The 18,256-nt window shown below is 46.4% G+C and overlaps 1 protein-coding gene across 1 annotated transcript in view; it reads right to left on the minus strand.

Moving 5' to 3' along the window:
* Positions 1-4,530, minus strand: part of Ttc12 (tetratricopeptide repeat domain 12) — a 47,271-nt gene extending 42,741 nt beyond the window's left edge. The window contains exons 1-2 of the mRNA XM_032911062.1: positions 4,451-4,530; positions 2,976-3,048 (exon numbers count right to left, since the gene is read on the minus strand). Of these exons, the coding sequence (XP_032766953.1) occupies positions 2,976-3,033 (58 nt within the window). The 5' untranslated portion in view covers positions 3,034-3,048; positions 4,451-4,530. The remainder of the gene's footprint in view (positions 1-2,975; positions 3,049-4,450) is intronic.
* Between the last annotated feature and the right edge of the window lie 13,726 nt (positions 4,531-18,256).

An 18,256-nucleotide genomic window follows, 5' to 3' on the forward strand; every position in this document is an offset into this window, starting at 1 on the left:
TTGGGCGTTTTGTGGGTTGAAAACTTACTGATATAAATCTGACTGATAAATTTCAAGCCTTGATTTTACAAGTTTTGACTTTACCGGGTTACAGAAATTTGTAATAGCTAACCACAAGAGGGCGGTTGCTGCATGGGGCTAGTCAGAGAGACAGTAAGACCGCTGGAGCCAGACAGTAACTGGTGCTAGCCTGACATAGTGCTTTTCCCCTTTTCATTATTTAATGCAACAATGCTCTGCATCAGGGACCTCTTTCAGAGTCAGCACCTAAGCCAAAGACATCAAGAATCTAATCAACAACTGCGAAACTGCCCCGTTAGACAGCCATTTCCCCAGCCGGGACCAGACTCAGAAACTACTTGGACTTCCGTGGCTGGGAGAAGGCTCTGACTGGGAAAAGGGTGATTCTGCAGTGTGTGAGTGGACGTGTGCATGTACAGGTCCCACTGCTCTGTTCCCTGGGTCTCAACCTGCGACAATGTCCAAGAAGGGGAAGTCCCTTTCCTAGTAAGCTCTGACTTGGTTCTGACTACCTCTCTGCTCTCCCTGAGTGGTAATGGAAGATTGAGGTACATGAAGGTCCCTACTCTCTGGAAAAGAAAAAGAAAATCCCCCAGAGAAAGGTATACAGAAGAGGCTAAGGAGAAAACTACTGGTAAAGCGATTGCCAATACTGGAATTTGAGCATCTGAGTTTGATCTCCAACACCCTTGTAAAAAGCTGGCTGAGGTAGTACATCTGTAATCCCAGGACAGGGAAAGCAGGCACAGGTGGATCCTGGGACCCTAAGCTAATCAGTGAGTCTCAGGTCCCGTGAGGAACCCTATCTGAGAGGAAAATTGAAGTAGACAGCTCCTGAGCAAGGACGCCCAATGTTGACTCTCCACAAATACACATGGTCATCTTCATACTCATGAACATGCACATACACTAGTATGTGCATGACACCACACACATACACACACACACACACACACGCACATATACATGTAGTTACACAATGAGAAGTGACATCTACAAGTTAAATATAGAGGTACGAGGAAAGATCAATCCTGTCAACAGTTTGTTCTTACAGTCTCGTTTCAGAAACAGGGATAAATTTCCCTGTTTAGTTCATCTACCTTCTGGTATTTTGTGATAGTCCCGTCAGACTAATACAACTGCTTAAACTGGGTTAGGGTCTTCTGTATTATCAACTTTCTCTTTCTTCCACATATCACCTTGAAATTATTTTTTTAATGTCTGTTCTCACATTGAACTGTGCTTAGCCCAGGGAGTGGCACTATTAGGAGGTACGGCCTTGCTGGAGTAAGTGTGGCTTTGTTGGAGGAAGTGTGGCCTTGTTGGAGGAAGTGTGTCACTGTGGGCATGGGCTTTAAGATACTCACCCTAGCTGCCTGGAAGCCAGTCTTCTCCTGTTTGCCTTCAGAACTCTCAGCTCCTCCTGCACTATGCCTGCCTGGACACTGACACACTCCCTACATCCATGATAGTGGACTGAACCTCTGAACCTGTAAGTTAGCCTCAATTAAATGTTGTCCTTGTAAGAATTGCCTTGGTCGTGGTGGAACATGGCAAGGTGCATGGATGAGACCTGTCAGCCTGATTTTCAGTGCAGTAAAACCCTAACCAAGACAAAAGTACACTGCAAGCAGCTTATAGCTGCTCACACATGAGAGGTGGAGAGATGAGGGGGCTCGAGGAGAAGGTCATGTGAGGACTTAGTCCCGAAGAGAGCTCCTGATTCATTGTGACTGGGAAGAACACAAGCAGAGAAGTGTCTGGCCAGATCTGCATTTTAGATACATTACTCTGTGGGGAGTGTAGGCCTAGCAGGAGAAACAGCGATTAGACGTTGTTAAGAGTCTGAAGAGAGGAACCAGGACAGAGGGTGCCTCAGAGAAGATGGACAGGGGGTGGGGTGAGGGGAATCCAAACCTGGAGGCTGATTGGACACAAGGTGGAAAGGTGGGAGGAGTCCCGCTGACTTGGAGATTTGGGGGTGGCAGTGCCACCAACTGAGACCAGAAGGGGAAAGCAGAGAGGGGAGTTTGATGTAGGAAGGGGAGAGGAGAGAAAGTGAGAGGCAATGACTCAATTCCGGACACATTAAGATGGAGGTACTGTGGTAATCTTGGCAATGGGCCGTAGAGCCAGAGGCTCAAAGAAAGGGAGGGAGGCAGTACAGACACCAGCAAGCAGGTGGGTTCACATGAAGATAGCAGGGAACCAAGGCACAAAAGCATTCAGGAAGGAGTTCAGGAAAGGCTGGTGTGGGCGCAAATGAATGCACAAGTATATATCCACACGAAGTTACCTTATTTCTAAATCTGTTTTGTTTCCCTATCACCCATACAGCCGGATAATTTAACATACTTCTACCTGCTAAATAAAGAGTGTGTGTGTGTGTGTGTGTGTGTGTGTGTGTGTGTGTGTACTCTTTTTAGCTGCAAACAAAGTCAGGGCAGCGATAAGACTGGTTTGGAGTCTCTTCAACGTGCTGCGTAGTTCAGCGGACATTAACTTGTTTGAGATTGGGAAGGGTGTTCTTGGTCAGGGGGACTGAGAAAGAGAATGAAACTCATAAGCCATTTATGTAACCGACAGATATGAAGGGAAAGCCACAGACTCTTGCCCCCTGCTTACAAGAGGGACCCAGATGATTAAATAGGCTTTCAAGCCATCTCAAAGGGAACAGATAGGCTCACTGGCAACCTGGAAAGGTGCTTGGAGGAGAGCCGTCAGCCTGAATTTCAGTCAGACCATAACAGCTTCTATGATACCAATTAACAGCCAGAAAATACTGCCCCAAGGCTGTGACTGAGTTCTCAATAGCCTTTCTGTTTAATTTCAATTACATTTTTTTTTCTTTGAGAGTCATAAACCTGTCAAACGAGCCAGGATCTAACTTCCTTTCCCTTTACCCACTTCACCGCTCCAAGGCAGAACTCAATCTGTGACTTACTGCTACTTACTTATTTCATCCACATTTTCCAGAAATCTCTGCAAGTCTCTCTCTTGATCATCAGCCATTGCAGACACAAATCTCTAAGGGAGGCAGTATAAATTATGAAATTAATAATGAAACACTAAACAGAACCGTTGGGCTTATTATCTATCTAAGACTAAGAGCCAAGTGATTATTATTAAGGCAGATTTGTGTTTGTAAATGTCATGAATAACAGCGGGGAGAGCCATTTTCCTCCGACTGCTGTCTAAGGCCAAGGGACAGTCATTACTTGTGGCAATACTTCCTGAGAGCCGCCAGCCCTGCCTCTGCCGGGGGAGATTGCTCTACAATAATTCCTCCAAAGCTAACATCAACCACTGTGATTTAGGGACCCAATGTCAAAGGAAGCTGGGAGAGGAGCCCACTGGTTACCAGGGCTGGAGGAGGAGTGTAGTTCTTCCCAACCTTGGCCATGACAGGTGTGCCTAGTCAGAAGCTTGGACCAGGTAAAGCACAGGATATAAGTAGGGAGGAAGAAGATTTTCATCATGTCCATGGCCACACTTGATTAAAACCTTTGCCTCTGCATTGTTTCTGAGGATGAAAAGGTGTCAGAATACACCAGCATCTGTTTTCCAGTGCTCTACAAGGTAGATTGGCTTTATTACACTTCCTTTTGAATGCGAAGACATGATAAACTCGGTGGTACCCTAAGGTTTATCCACACACCTAAAGATCACCTGGAGCTTATAAGATATAGATTTCCCCAGCCTTGGCCCATAGGGAGCCTCAATTCACGTGGGAGCACCCCCAGGTTATGTACACTTTAAATACACTAGACTGTGGTTCCAGCTTGCAGATAGGCTTGGTAGTGCAGTCAGACAACTTCGAACTAAAACTTTGCCATGCACAAGGAGTCCCAGTTTCTCCATTCATGTTCTGGAAATCATAATGCAAACCCAAAGGACACCACAGCGCTGACTGTAGCACTGGAACGTGGGTGGGTGATTAGTCAGGCTTCTTTATCTAGAAAACAGCCTTGGCATACGACTCAAACAGCTAACACTCCCTAGGAATGGGATTCACATCCCGGGAGAAGTGAATTAACTCGTCCACGGGTATGAGGCTAGCATGAACCAGGCGATTCATGGATGGAGACAGCCAATCTTTCCAGAACAGTACACCCAAGCTAGAAGGGTCAGCAGGAATGCAGAGGCAAGGCTCCCTGGCCAGACACACAGCGGCGGCGGCGGGGGTTGGGGGAGGTACACCGGAGCTCCGCCCCTCAGTCGGCACACCCCACTGGAGGGCGGGGACTGCTGTACTGTTGCCTGGCAACCTCTCCCCCGCGTCCTGGCCCTGTGCTTTCAGAGTTTGTCTCAGCCTGCAGCTGGTCCTCAATCATCCTTAGGGGCCCGAGTCAGTGGCCTCTGTTAACGCTAAGGTCAGGACAGGACCAGTTCCAGGACAGATTCCCTAGGACCACCCAGCTAGACTGACCTTTAGTACTCAGGATCGGACGGAAGTGGAAGCTGAGGACAGCCTATGACTGGCTTTTGCTGGGAAGAGGCGGGGCCTGGGAGGGCGGGGCCTCTTGTGACCCATAGAACGCTATGGTTTGAAGCTGGGATGTCCCACCTACAGCCAGAAGCAGGTTGGTGCCGGCTGGTCGCTAAAGCAACGCTCATAACGCCCTTCCACTCTGGAGCCGCGAGGGTTCTCCCAAATGATTTCATATCTTGGGCTCCATAATGTAAAGGGTCCATCCGGCGTACTTGGATGTGAGTCCGGTTTTGTTTTAATGCGTGGCTTCCAAGACAGTACCGTCTCTTTGAGTCTTAATTTTTCTCATACACAAGTGGAAAAACGACACCTTTTCACAAAGTTATTGTCTAAGGGGCTTGGATACTAGCCACAGAAGTAAGCGTTATACAAAGAACACTAGTAGGATTTAGGCTAGAGTGAGCTTGGGCACATCCATTCATATTCGAAATACATGCACACCTCATTAATAACCCCCACCATACCCCCACCTTGAAGCAGGATATCACTGTGTAGCCTAGCCTGGGCTCACACTCCCTGTCCTCCAGCCTCAGCCTAATGAGTGCTGGAATACAAGTTTCAACACATGCTGTACTAGGTCTTTGTGGGTTGAACATTTGAAGAGAATAAGTTTGAGTCGATGACCCCAGGGACTCCTCAGCAAATCTGTGGATACTTTCACAGAAAGCAGCTTGATTGACTGGGGGATAGAACTTACCAGGGGACGGAGATTTACAGCCAACCAGCTATTAATTGCAAGATTCCTTGGTGTCCTCAGTTCTCTCTGGATCTTACAATGTTTCTACTTTGTCTTTCTCATTGTTCCCTAAGCTCTGAGGGGAAGGGTTTGACAAAGGGTTTAGGACTGATACTTCCAAAGCTTCCCATTCTCCGCATGTTGTCCATTGGTGGGTCCCTGAGTAGTTTCTATCTGCTGTAGGAAGAAGCTTCTTGATGGTGACTGAACCAGACACTGAGCTGAGTACAGGTCTGATGTAGCTACTGAGGAATCCCAGGTAGAAAATGTTTCTAGGTGTTACAGGCTGACATCAAGGGAATGGGCTAAAAACAGGCTGGGCCTCCTGCATGGTTAAGCGGAGTCTCCAGGATATGGAGGTAGAGTGGGAGAACTGGCTCGTGCAATATGCCTGTTACAGTCTGGGATGAGACTACTCTGTCATATTGTTAAACGCAGTTTCCCCCAGTTAAATTTAATGTGAACCGATAAGGCACTATTCATTCACTCAGTAAATGTTCTATCAGTGGGCACATCATTTCATTTTCAAATAACCTAAATGTTGTTATGCCAGTGTAAGAGAAGTGCTGGTATTTTTTTTTTTTTTTTTTTTCCGGAGCTGGGGACCGAACCCAGGGCCTTGCGCTTGCTAGGCAAGCGCTCTACTGAGCTAAATCCCCAACCCCAGTGCTGGTATTTTCAAAACACCCAATGACTTTAAAATATATCTCTTCAATGGCCTCTAAACAACAGAGCATCTATGAAGGATGATATTGATCATGTTGTTTGAGGTGGGAAGACATGGTCACTATGGGCAGTATCATTCCCTATGCTTGGGACCCTGGACTGTTTAATAGTGTGAAAAAGCAAGCTAAATACTAGCGAGCACGTGTTGTGCTTTTATTTTGACTGCAGATGGGATGTGACGAGCTGCTTCAAGCTCCTGCTGCCACCTTTGATGGAATGACTGTACCTTGGACTGTGAGCTAGATAAATCTTCCCACCTTAAGTCTCTTTTTGTCAAGGTATCTTATGACAGCACCGGGGGATAAAACCCAAGACAGAAGCTGAAGACTGGTGTTCCTTAGAGAAGTTACATAATTTGTTTTCCTGCTTGAAGTCACCACCCAGTTTACATCTCCCCACACAGTCAGAACACTAACCTGTCACAGAATGTCTCATGCTTCATTCTGTTCGCCGATAACGCTCTCACATTTGTCTACCACAGAAACAGCCACAGGGATTGTGGAAATGTTTCCTGTGACCAGCTCCCACGGCAGAATGGAAGAGAAGAGGCTGTTTGTTGTTGTAAAAATATAAAATAAAACAAGTATTGTTGGTCTTTTACCCTGCTAGGCCTGCACCGCGGTGCCCCAAGATATCTGTTAGATATCTCGGCAGAAACACATCCCAACTCCTCAGCGGCCCAGTGTCTCCTGCCGCCGCACACTTTCCTTCACTCACCCCTCACATAAAAGAACACATAACACAATAATCTTAGATCCAATTGATAAGATATAATTGCCCACTTAAACATACAAACCCTGGTACCATCCATCCCTTAGGAACATTGATAACAACCTGTAAACACACAGAGCAGAATCTTAACATCTCCTGCCATGGCTTCTCACCCTCTCCTCTCTCCTGTCTCTTCCTTTCTCCTCAGTCTCCTCCTCTTCCTTCAAACTTCTCTCCCGCCCATCCTTCCTTCTCCTCCAATGACAGGCCTCCTTCTATCCTGTACCTGCCCTTCACCGGTACTTTACAAATTCAATGGGGAGAAGGTTCTGGTGAAGTCACCTGAGTCCTGAGTACCTGACTAGGCCGCTGTCCTTGGGGCAGTGGAATTAGCATCAAAATACAGATAACTCCAGGGCAAACCACAAAAGCTGTTCTGCTAGGTTCTGCAGGAAGAGCTGTTGTCAACCACTGTGGATTCTGGGCAAGTGTGGAGGCTCCACGTGGAAGAGAATTAGAGGCAGGAAATGGTGTGATGTCTGAAAAAGAAAAACTTTAATGTAAGAGTGATGAGTCCTGAGCTCTAAGGTGTGGGTGATGTTGTACAGTCAAAGCCAGAACCCCCAAAAAAGAGTGTGAGGCTAGTCACTGGCAAGGCAAGCGCCCAGGTAAGAGGTGATGAGAGCTCTAGAGCCACGGGTAGGAGAAGGGGCAGACTTACTTGCTCCTGGAACTGGCTTGAATGGTGATGCACTGTAGCCACGGACTGTCGGGCTGGTGATTCTTCAGAAGCCCTTTCTGTCTGATGGCTTCCATGCCTGTTGCTATGGAGCCCCACTCTCCAGTCCCCTTCATTACAGGACTAGTCCCCGTTCCTTAGGACTAGAGGTCTGGCTGTGCTTCGTCCTTTTGTTTCTAGCACTTGGAGTTGAGTGAGCAAACGTGCTTACGGGAACTGTCAAGTGTGCTATGCTGGATGGAGAGAGGATGAGAGAGCTGACAGTTTGCATCAGGCTGCTAAGAGCCATCCGTCCCGAAGAGCAAGGGTTACAGTTACAAGCCACTTGGGGGGGGGGAAGGGGGTGTGAATGAATCTTACACCTGATAGATTAGGGTTCTTTGCTTTGCTCTGTTCTTTGTTGAACTGGTGATGTTTGTTGTTTTTGAGGATGCTATCTCATTCTGTGGCCCCGGCTAACCCAAAGTTCACTTCGTGGCCCAGGTTGTCCTCGAGCTCGAGATGACCTATTGCTTCCGGAGCTCGGGTTGCAGGTATGTGCCCCCAAACTCACCTCAGATTGGTCAGAAAACCTAAGTGACCCTGGAAAGCCAGTCACCTGGCAGCAAAGAGTCTGATTTTTCTTTCTTCCAGGCACATGGAAGATTTCACTTGTTTGTGGCCTGGTAACTTGATATGGCCAATGTGGTATTCAGAGAAGCAACGTGAACAAAAACCTTCCAGAACCCGGTATGACACTGAATACGCCCCCCACCCCACCCAGCAGCTAGCCAATGAAGGCCCGCATGAACAGTCACAGAAACCCAGTTCACCTTTGATTTATAAAGGAGTAAGCAATAAACCTGGCTGATAAGGGGGTCAACATTTTTGGTGGGTGTGTTGCCTCGGTATAACATGCTCAGCCACTCAGACCACCTGCTCTTTATTTGATGCCATGCCAAAAATCTAAGGACCCTGTGGGTGGATCAAGGTCGCTGTTGTTAGATTTTTAAGGGTCAATGCCTGCCTGCGTTCGCAGTGGTTCACATGCGCAGAGACTTTTGAAAGCATTAGTGAGCTGTATTTCAAGGATGATTTTACTTTTATTGAGCCTAAATCCCTTGCGTGGGACTCCGGTTTTGTGGTTTACGTCTTCAATAAAAATGGGGGAACATTTGGTCATCTTCCACTGTGTCATAAATCTGAAGCTCAGATTAATAGAAGTCATCGCTACACTTACTCAGGCTGCTCCCTACTGTGCAAACAATCCTAACTCCTCGCTTCTCCCCATCAATTATATCATACAAGCTTAGAAGAGATTGGGCAAAAAAATCCCCAGCCTCATACAGAATGAAACAAACTACCTTTGCCTGTGGAGATCAACTGCTACAGACAAATCCACCAGAATCCAGGAGCCAAACCACAGTCAGCCAGTCAAGCCCGCAGCTGCATGAGCCAGGGGGTTTGACAACTTTGGTTTCGAGATTCAGAGAGGAGGAAGTCGGAAGGATTTGTCCAGGTCTCTTGTCTCCCTAAGGAGAATTACAGAATCATGCTTCATTTCTCTCTCCCAACCATTTGTCCTTACAGGGAAAGAAACCCTTAAGCTAAAAATTCTTGTCACTTGGATTCTCCTGTACTCTCTCTAGTCCAACTCGCTGCCGTACAGGAAAAAGTATTTTCAGGATCTCAGGTTCACGTGTCTGCAGGAGACAAGAGTATCCCTTGATATTTCTGTGCTGAAATGATGGCATGGAAAATATTAGCAGCAGCCACAATCGCAGTCCTGAGAAACAGTTGCTGAGCTGTTGTGTGATAGGCGTATATATGACTTAATGTAAATGTTTTGTTTGTTCCCATTTCTTTAGTCAAGAACATGCAGTCAAAAGGGGCTGAGACTTGTCAGGGGCTGGGGAAGACCTGAGCCCTTAAAGCTACCCCACTTCACTGCCCTGACTCCCAGGTGACTCCTTGTGGCAGACAATGCCCTTTTCGAACTTTTGCCCTCAGCAGTCATCCTGGGAAATTCCACGGAAGCTTAAGCTCCATTTCCACCCCCACCTCAGGAATGTAAAGCAGGCTGCTCCGTGCAGTCAGACTGGTCTAATTTCCCCTCCATAGGGAAGTATCCCTAACTCCATTAAGAATGCTAGTGATTCCATCAATGTCTTTCTTTAGAGACGTTGCTGTGGGTCAAGAGACTTCTATGCTAGAAAAGGGGAGCAGGAACTTCTGTGCCAAAATGGGAAACCCTGCCTGGTGTGGAGCAGCACTGCCCTCTTGTGGGCTGAATGGGTGTGACTAGCCAGTGCCCTGGCAGAAATGGGCTATAGGGCGTGAGGTCAGTGCTCAGGAATTCTTGTTTTTCTTGCATTTACTTAGTGCTAACCGAGCACCTCCTGTGTTTGCATACCTAGTATGCAAACTTAATTGCTTAATTGCTTAATTGCTATGAAGAGACGCCATGACCAAGGCTACTCTTATAAAGGCAAACATTTAATTGGGGCTGGCTTACAGTTTCAGGGGTCCAGTCCATGATCAACCATGGCAAGAACATGTCGGTGTCCAGGCAGCTAGGAGGAGGGTCTCTAAGCCCACCACCACAGTGACACACTTTCTTCAACAGGGTCACACCTCCTCTAATAGTGCCACTCCCTGGGCCTGGCATATTTAAACCACACCTGGCAAGGCTCTTTCTACTACCGCAGCTTTGCTGAAATTGCTTCTCTGGATAGTGAACTAAAGCCAACAGTTCAGGATGTTGAGAGATTTATCCGTCATTAATTGCTTATTTGAGGTGCAAGGTCATTCATCTAAACGTGACTGTTCACACTCAGAAAACCGAAGACACATCGACTTCGTCCACTGGAATTTTCTCTGCCATCGAGATGTATGGGACAAAGGCACTCACAGAATTGCAAGACGCCATAGTCACACACAGTCCTGATGCGGGTCCTGTTTCAGTTGCCATGGGGTGGTTAGAGATAGGTGTTCCAGTGAGCACTGTCTCTTCACTTTGTGGAAGAAGCGCGATACTACGTTAGAAGCACGTGGCAGAAACTTTATCTCTGCGTTGTTAGATCCAGATGCCTGTCCTCCCCTGTCTTTTGTCTGTGAATGTCTGCAATGCCGGCATCTTGCTTACATATGGCCTGAAGTTACTTAGCCCAGCATCATGTCACCGCAGCCACTGCCACATTCTAAGGACCCCTTTCTAGGGGCTCAAACAGGACAGAAGAAACGCTCAGGAGATGCTTTCCCTCCTCAACAGCCAACAACAGAGGCCCTCGGGGATACTTATGGACGCACTTGCCTCGGATAATTGTGTATTTTCTAACCACATTGTCTTTATCTTTATTATTCATTATCCTATTTTTAAACCACTTTGCTGTGCCGTGCCACACACTCCTGCTCCGTAACGCATTGAAGCAGGCGTTCCCCTGCACGTGGTATTCACACTTATTCAAGTCGCCCGGCCACATCTTAGATGGTTACTTCCCTTTACATTTTGTAAGAGGATACTCTCCTCGGTTGTTAAAGTTCCCGAATTGCTCCTCCGTGATTCATAAACACCAGAGCAGTTGGCATTCTAACTGGCAACGCGTGAGAACGCCAGGGTCCTCACTGCCAAGGAGCTTCAGACAATGAACGGTCCGAAAATGCACACGGGATAAATGAACCGTTAGACGGAAACCTCTGTTTCTCCCCACACAGGTGCTTTCTGGATCTCTCTAGAAGTGTTAAGAGAGAGCAGCATGTTCTCACATGGCACTTCCTCCCTCTCTGAACAGTCTACACTATCTGTGCCACTGGGGCCTTTAAACCGGGGCTGGGGACTGAACCCAGGACCTTGCGCTTCCTAGGCAAGTGCTCTACCATTGAGCCAAATCCCCAACCTCTAAACCGGGGCTTCTTAACCTACGATCTGAGAGTGTGTAGATACAGTTGAGGGTCTGTGAGCTTGGTTATAATTATAGATGATAAAATCATCCAAATTTCCATCCTTTTAACAACATAACTACTGCTTAAGGTCTTCTCAAGCATCGCTGAAGCGGAGCGCTGCATTTTATAGTTAATGCCAGTCATGGCCCACTGCACGGCCATGACGTCACGTAAGCACAGCAGCAGCTTGGTTCCCAGTGGTCGTTAGACATGCTGCTAGAACTTGCATTTCAATGTGCTAATTAGGAAATTTATGTGTTACCGTCTTGCAAACTCCATTTAAAATATTTAGTAATTGTAAAGCAGTATGCATACTTCCCCATTAGTTCCAGGTATTTTAGTTTTTAAATGAATATATTAAAAATACCTTTCCAAGAAAAGGCGTAGATGTATATCACTTGATGTCCAGAGGGTCAAGGCAGGAACACTGTTTAGGATGCCTTTCTTCTTATTACAGGTGAAATCTAAATAATAAATGTCTTTAGGGTAGAGCCTGATACCCTTCCTCTTGGAGCTTATTGGCCTATACCATCCCAATGTTCTATTGTGGAAAGTAAAGAAAGGTGAGCAGTAACTTGATAGGAGACTTGGCCCATGCTAGGTTTGCAAGGGGCCAAGGTCAGGAACACCAGCACCAGCAGTCAACTGCATTGATATCACACAGCTGTAAGAAAGTCCCACCACTTCTAGAACATTCCTCTCCAGAATCTGTAACTCTGGTCCAACTATGAGAGAACAAAACAGAAGACCAAAAGGAAGGTCATGCTATGGATCTCTAGCCAATGTCTTCACAGATGGCAAATTCATCAAAAGCAAGAAAAAAAAAAAAAACCTGAGAAACCACCACACATGGAGGACTGATTCAATTTGACGCCATGCACTGACATCCACCCTGACCCACTGGTGGACAAGATGGTGACTGTCCCCCAAAACCTAGAGTTTATGGTATCAGTATTGCAGCCACGTAGTTTTCTATTTTCCAAAACATTCCCTGGTTTATGTGAGCATTAGAAAGATCTGGGTGACCTGCTAGAAAACTGCTCTATTATTGAAACGTCTGTAAGTCTATTCCAAAATTAAAGTTGGGATGGCGAGAAGAACCCTCAGGCTTCTGGTCCGAAACTAGTTTCTCTCACAATTTTGACTTGTTCATTCATCCTTCATTCATTTAACATTAATCATCCCTGGGGCACATCGAAGACTGGGCTGCAGGGAGAAACCCCTGCTGAGAAGATCTGAGAATGATGGGCCCAAGGAGACTATGACTTTCCCTGCAAACCTGGAAGAGGTGGAGTTAGAATGTTAGGGAGTGAATTCTTCAAAGAGATCTGCACCCACTCGACACAGCAGGGAAAGAAAGAAGAGATGTAGGAAATTGCAAGTGAACAGGGCAGGGCACTGTGGGCAGAGAGAAAGAAAGGGGATTCTGGGTAGTGTAGTCTTCAGTGAACCAAACCATTGGCCTGTCTTCGGGTTACCCAGTATAAGGAAGCCCCAGAGTTGGAAACTGTCATGTCCCTGCTTCTAAATCCTTAGCAGAGCTGCTCTGTTCCAAATCACTTCCTGTGACATCCCAGGAGAAAGTGGGGTCAATAGAGCATAGTCAACGTCAATTTTGGGATTCTCTGCTATATTTATAGTTAGCTCTTAGAACAAACATTGTAAATTAATGTAAATTGAGTAGTTTATAACAACCCTTTTTGTTGTTGTTGTTTTATGATTCTGGAGGCTGGAAGCCTACTATCAAGGCCAAAGAAGATGGAGGCTTGTGAGAAAGTCACTTCCTGGTCTATAGGTAGCCATCTTCTATATCTTCAAGTTGTAGGAGTGGGAGAACTCTCCTGGCTCATTCTCATGACTGATTTACCAGCCAAATGACTCACCACCAAATGCATAGCTCTGGGACCTAGCATCCCAGTTCACCAGCTGCACATAGCACACTGCGTTGAACTGCTGACTCCCTTGATATCAGTGATGCTGTATTTATCTGTCGCAACAGCCTATTTCCACATTCTAATGCCTTTTGTAAAGGGGAGGGGGGCTTAGAGTTATTTTGGTCTTAACTACGTCTTCGCAAGCACACTGACCTTAGTGGGGAAAAGTGCAGAGATGGTTAGTTCTAGAGATTTCTCAGACCAGGCAGATCCCTGGGATCCAAGGCTGAGTCAGGCTTGCCTTGCTTCCCACCTGTTGCTTTTAGCACATGGAACTCCAGACGTCTCTTTCCATGGGTTGAAATAGTTTCTTTTATACAGGAACTTTCGGTAACAATCCTATCCATATGGGGCTAAGGAGATGGCCCAGCAGTTAGGGGCAGACTCTTGCTGCTTTTGCAAAAGATCTGGGTTCAGTTGCCTACACAGTGGCTCACAGCGTCCTATAACTCCAGTTCCAGAGGACCTAACATCCTTTTCTTGCCTCCTTGAGCATTGCATGATTGTGGTACACAAAAATGCACGCAGGCAAACAGATGCATACATTAACCTCCCTCCATAAACCTAAGAGTAGAAGAGCATCCTCAAAGAAAAACAGAAAACTTACTAAGAGAAGGAATAGAAAAGAGTCAGGCTGCTACACACCCACAGTTACGGGGAACGGAAGGAGAGGTAGAAGATGCCAAAATTGAGGGCAACCCAAGCTGAGTAGTGGGTTTAAGACCATCCTGTGTTATAAAACAGAACCAAAGAAAATGGAAGTAACAAAGATATGGGGAAGGGTGAAGGGGAAGACAAGATGGAGCAAAAGGGAAGAAGAGAGCAAAGGAAAGTGAAAGGAAAAGAGGAGAGGAGAAGGGAAGAGGGAGGCCAGAAGGGAAGGAGAGGGAAACGCACATCGTCTGGGTAGGTGAATCTGTCCACTACAGACTTGTGGAAGTTGCGATTTTGAAGTGGCAGGTGCCCTCAGCAAACATTACTGCAGTAATGACGTTCATACTCCATGCATGTGGGTACTCTTTTATGCTGGCCTTAATCAGCTCAGGATAGCATTTCCTCTTTGGGAATCATCAAAATACACAGCTCAGTGGAGGAAGATGGGGAAGGAGGAGAAGGCAAGGAGGAAAGGCACGAGGGGAAACCCTAATTTTCAGGCTTCTGGCAAGACAATGGCTTTCTCCTGTGTGCCAAAACTGAAGGCCAGGCCTTGTATTTCTGTGATTCTCAACATAGCCACTGGATGGCAGTCTCAGTCTGCTCTGTGTGCATCCCAGTCAGGCCCCTGCCCTGGAAAAGGTTGCTGAGATTTCCCCAGGGAGTCTTAGCCTCTTTGAGCTTCCTGCCTGGCTGGGGCTGGCTGCATTTTGAGCACAGATGAGCTCACTGGTAGATCATTGCCTACAAAAGACTTCAGCAGTGTGTCAGGGTTGTAGGTGTTGGCAAATCTGCGGTTTGTAGCACTCAAAAGAGATTGGGTGTGTCTTTATTGTCTAGCCTCGGGGGGAAACACTAGTGGACACTTGCCATACTCTGGCTGTCTAGAAATTGTTGAACAATTTTATTTAGTCTTGACCCAAAGGTGGATTTGCTGGACCTTTCATAAGGATGGGGCTGGGAATGGGGGCTGGGGCTGGGGCTGGGGCAGGGGCTGGGCCTGGGGCTGGGGCTGGGGCTGGGGCTGGGGCTGGGGCTGGGGCTGGGGCTGGGGCTGGGGCTGGGAGAACAGTTGTTTGGAAGTCTGGGAAGCCTATGCTTTGGGAAGGTGATGTTAAGCACATTCTCCAGACCTGGAGAACATTCCCTCCCACAACTATGCTATCGCACCAATATTCACTTAATACACTCCTTCTCTGCAGCCCAAATCCACTTGGGCTGCTCAAAGCTAAAATCCATTGAGTAAAACACATGTGCATGCTAATGTGTCCACAATAAGCCCCATTCCTCTCTGCATCTGGAGAAATTCTATATAGCAGTGGTCCTTGTTTTATGGATAAAGTAAACATGTTAAGCAAGGAAAAGTTCTTGTCTGTGATCACACAGGTAGGCAGTACCACAGCCAGGACTCCGATGTGAACCATGTTGCTCTGCAGCCCACAGTCATTGCAAAGTCAGTCAAGACAAGGGCACTGTTCACCAGATTCATCACTATACCCTCTACCCAACACAGTGCCAACATATGCATCTAGCTGGTGCTAGATAAAGCTCGTGATGTCACTGGGGCTAAGTACTGACTAAATGGCTAATTCTGTTCTTCAGGGCCCTCAGTGTCACAACCTCTGCTCACTCCAGCCTCCCTGAGCATCCTGACCTTCACCAACCACCATTTGGAATTGAGTTAACTTCCAGGACTTTGGCAGGTGACCTCGAACAATGACCGCTGTAATGTTGGCACTTGCTTTCTTGGATTCTTGTTTCCAGGCTGCAGTGGTAGCTCAGGCTGGATGCTATCAAAAGATTCTAGAATCAGAATAAAGTCTTCAGCCCATAATGAGCTAACCTCTTCCCAGGTCTGAGCATTGGTCACTGTCCTCTGCTTAGAGACACTGTGTTCTCTCTTACAGTCATGCTGACTGCTGGCTTGTGCTGAAAGTTCAGTCTTGGGCTGGTGACATTACTGAAAGGTGATTGATCATGCCAATGTCATCAATGGTTTAATTAATTTAATGAATAAATTAATTTTTATAGCGCAGCAGTATGAATTAGAAACCATGTAATGATTGAACAGTTTGCTACTACAGATTTGGGGGTTTTTTTTGGCCTGGAGAAGATTTGACTGTTTCTATCACATTCCTCACGCCTGCAGAATGATTATCTTAACTTTTTCAAGCATAAAAAAAGAATATTTGAAAATGCAAAAGACTATGTAATGTCAGTGCTTCCGATGAATCTGTGTATCATCTGTGCAACTCCATGATAATTGTCTAGGTAGAATATATTTGCTAAGAACACCTTGAACACTTTGTGTGAGACTGATAACTTGATATTATTGTAGGAACAGGAGCACAAAGGCTATCTGGTCTATTTTCTTCTTAATTAAACACCACTTGTGTACTTAGGACCACAGACCGGAAAATGAAGCTGTTCAGCCACTTCATATCTTCTCAAAATAATTAAGCAATAGGCCAGGTGTTTCCAATGACATTCTGCTGGGATCTGGTCAGTCATTCATAAACCTGCTTTGAGGCAGATGCTGCGTATGGAGGTCGTGGGTCAACTCCGAGAATAAGATGGATTCAGAAAGTGCCATGGAGGAGTTTGGAGTTCAGTAGGAAAGAGAAACATCAAGTCATGCATGAAACATAAAGGGTCTTGGGATGGCCCCGGAAGGTATGTTAAAGGTGCTTTAGATCATCCATTTGACACCAGACACTGTGCCAGAAACAAACTTCGGTGCCTTCTTGGACTAGGTGGGGTCTTGGGACTGCTTGAATTTTTTTCTTAGAGTTTCTATCACTGTGATGAAACATCATGACCAAAAAAGCAAGATGGGGAGGAAAGGGTTTATTTGGCTTATACTTCCAGACCATAGTCCAACACAGGAGGAAGTCAGGACAGGAACTCAGGCAGAGCTGGAAGCTGGAGGCAGGAGCTGATGCGGAAGGCATGGAAGGCTTACTGGCTTGCTACCCATGGCTCGCTCAACCTACTTTCTTATGGAATCCAGGACCACTAGCCCAGGGATGGCACCACCCACAATGGGCTGGGCCCTTCCCCATTAATTGCTAATTGAGAAAATGTGATCTCATGGAGGCATTTTTCTCAGCTGAGGGTCCTTCCTCTCTGATGACTCTAACTCCTGTCAAGTTGACATACAAAACTAGCCAGTACAAAGATGCTGGTGGTAGGAAGCAGGTCGCTGGGGTGACAGCAGCTGCATACAACTGCAAAGCAGCATCTTGACAACCAGATAAGATCAGACTGGAAGGTGCCAGTTATGTGGTCAGGGCAGAGTCTGGATCAGGTGACAGCGTGGGCTTTCATGATAGAACTTAAACTGAAAGCTTAAGTCCAGGACCTGTTCATGCACTGAGGGATTGATGCGATGTCTGTGATACAACAAGAAGCAAGTAGACATATAAGACCCTAGATTAGGGATGAAAGCCAGGCTCAGTCAAAGAAATACAATCATTGCTGACACAGGGTATGAGGGAGAAGAGAGTGTGACAGAAACAAGCTTGAAGAATACACTGATTTCATTTCTGTGTCTGTGATAAAACTCAACCCTGACCAAAACAACTTAGGGGAGACAAGGTTTATTTTGGCCCCAATTACAGACCATCATTGCTGGAAGTCAAGGCCAGAACTTGAAGCAACCAGTCCCCAGTCAGGAGTAGAGAGGAAATGACACATACACACATGCTCAGCCTAATTTCTTCAGCAGCCCATGAAAGCCCAGATTCAGGCTGGGCTTTACCACCTCACTCAACATAATTAAGAAAAATACCGAATTCTCCTTGGCTAATGTAATCTTGATGAATCCTCATTGAGAGTCTCTTCTCAGGTGACTGAGAGCAGTATTAGAGAGGGTTGACCCTGGGTGGGATGTAGGCCTGTTAATCCAAGACTCAAAAGACTGAAGCAGGGGGATGAACTCAAGTCCAGCGTGGGCTACAGATTAAGATCTTGTATAAATGAATGAATGAATGAATGAATGAGAAGGTTGAAGGGTGGAATCAGTTCGATGGAGATTGAATTTCTACAACTGTGTGGAATAGCTGGTTGGAGAAGAAATTCAATGAAATTTTAATAAACCTCAGTTCATATTCAGTTGCAAGTCTTCTCCACCTTAGAAGATTGAGGGAAGGAGCCAGCAGAGAAGGGTTCCTGGGCCAATGGTGTCCTTTGCCAATGGGGACTGTATTCATAGTCTAAACCTCAAATCTCCTCCATGGTGTCCACAGGTATCTTAGACTCAAAGTTTCCAAGTCTGGCACCCTGAGCCAGCCTTTCCTTTATTTTACAATGTAAATGGAAAC

Source organism: Rattus rattus, chromosome 8 (assembly GCF_011064425.1).
Source record: "Rattus rattus isolate New Zealand chromosome 8, Rrattus_CSIRO_v1, whole genome shotgun sequence".
Classification (NCBI taxonomy): Eukaryota; Metazoa; Chordata; class Mammalia; order Rodentia; family Muridae; genus Rattus; species Rattus rattus.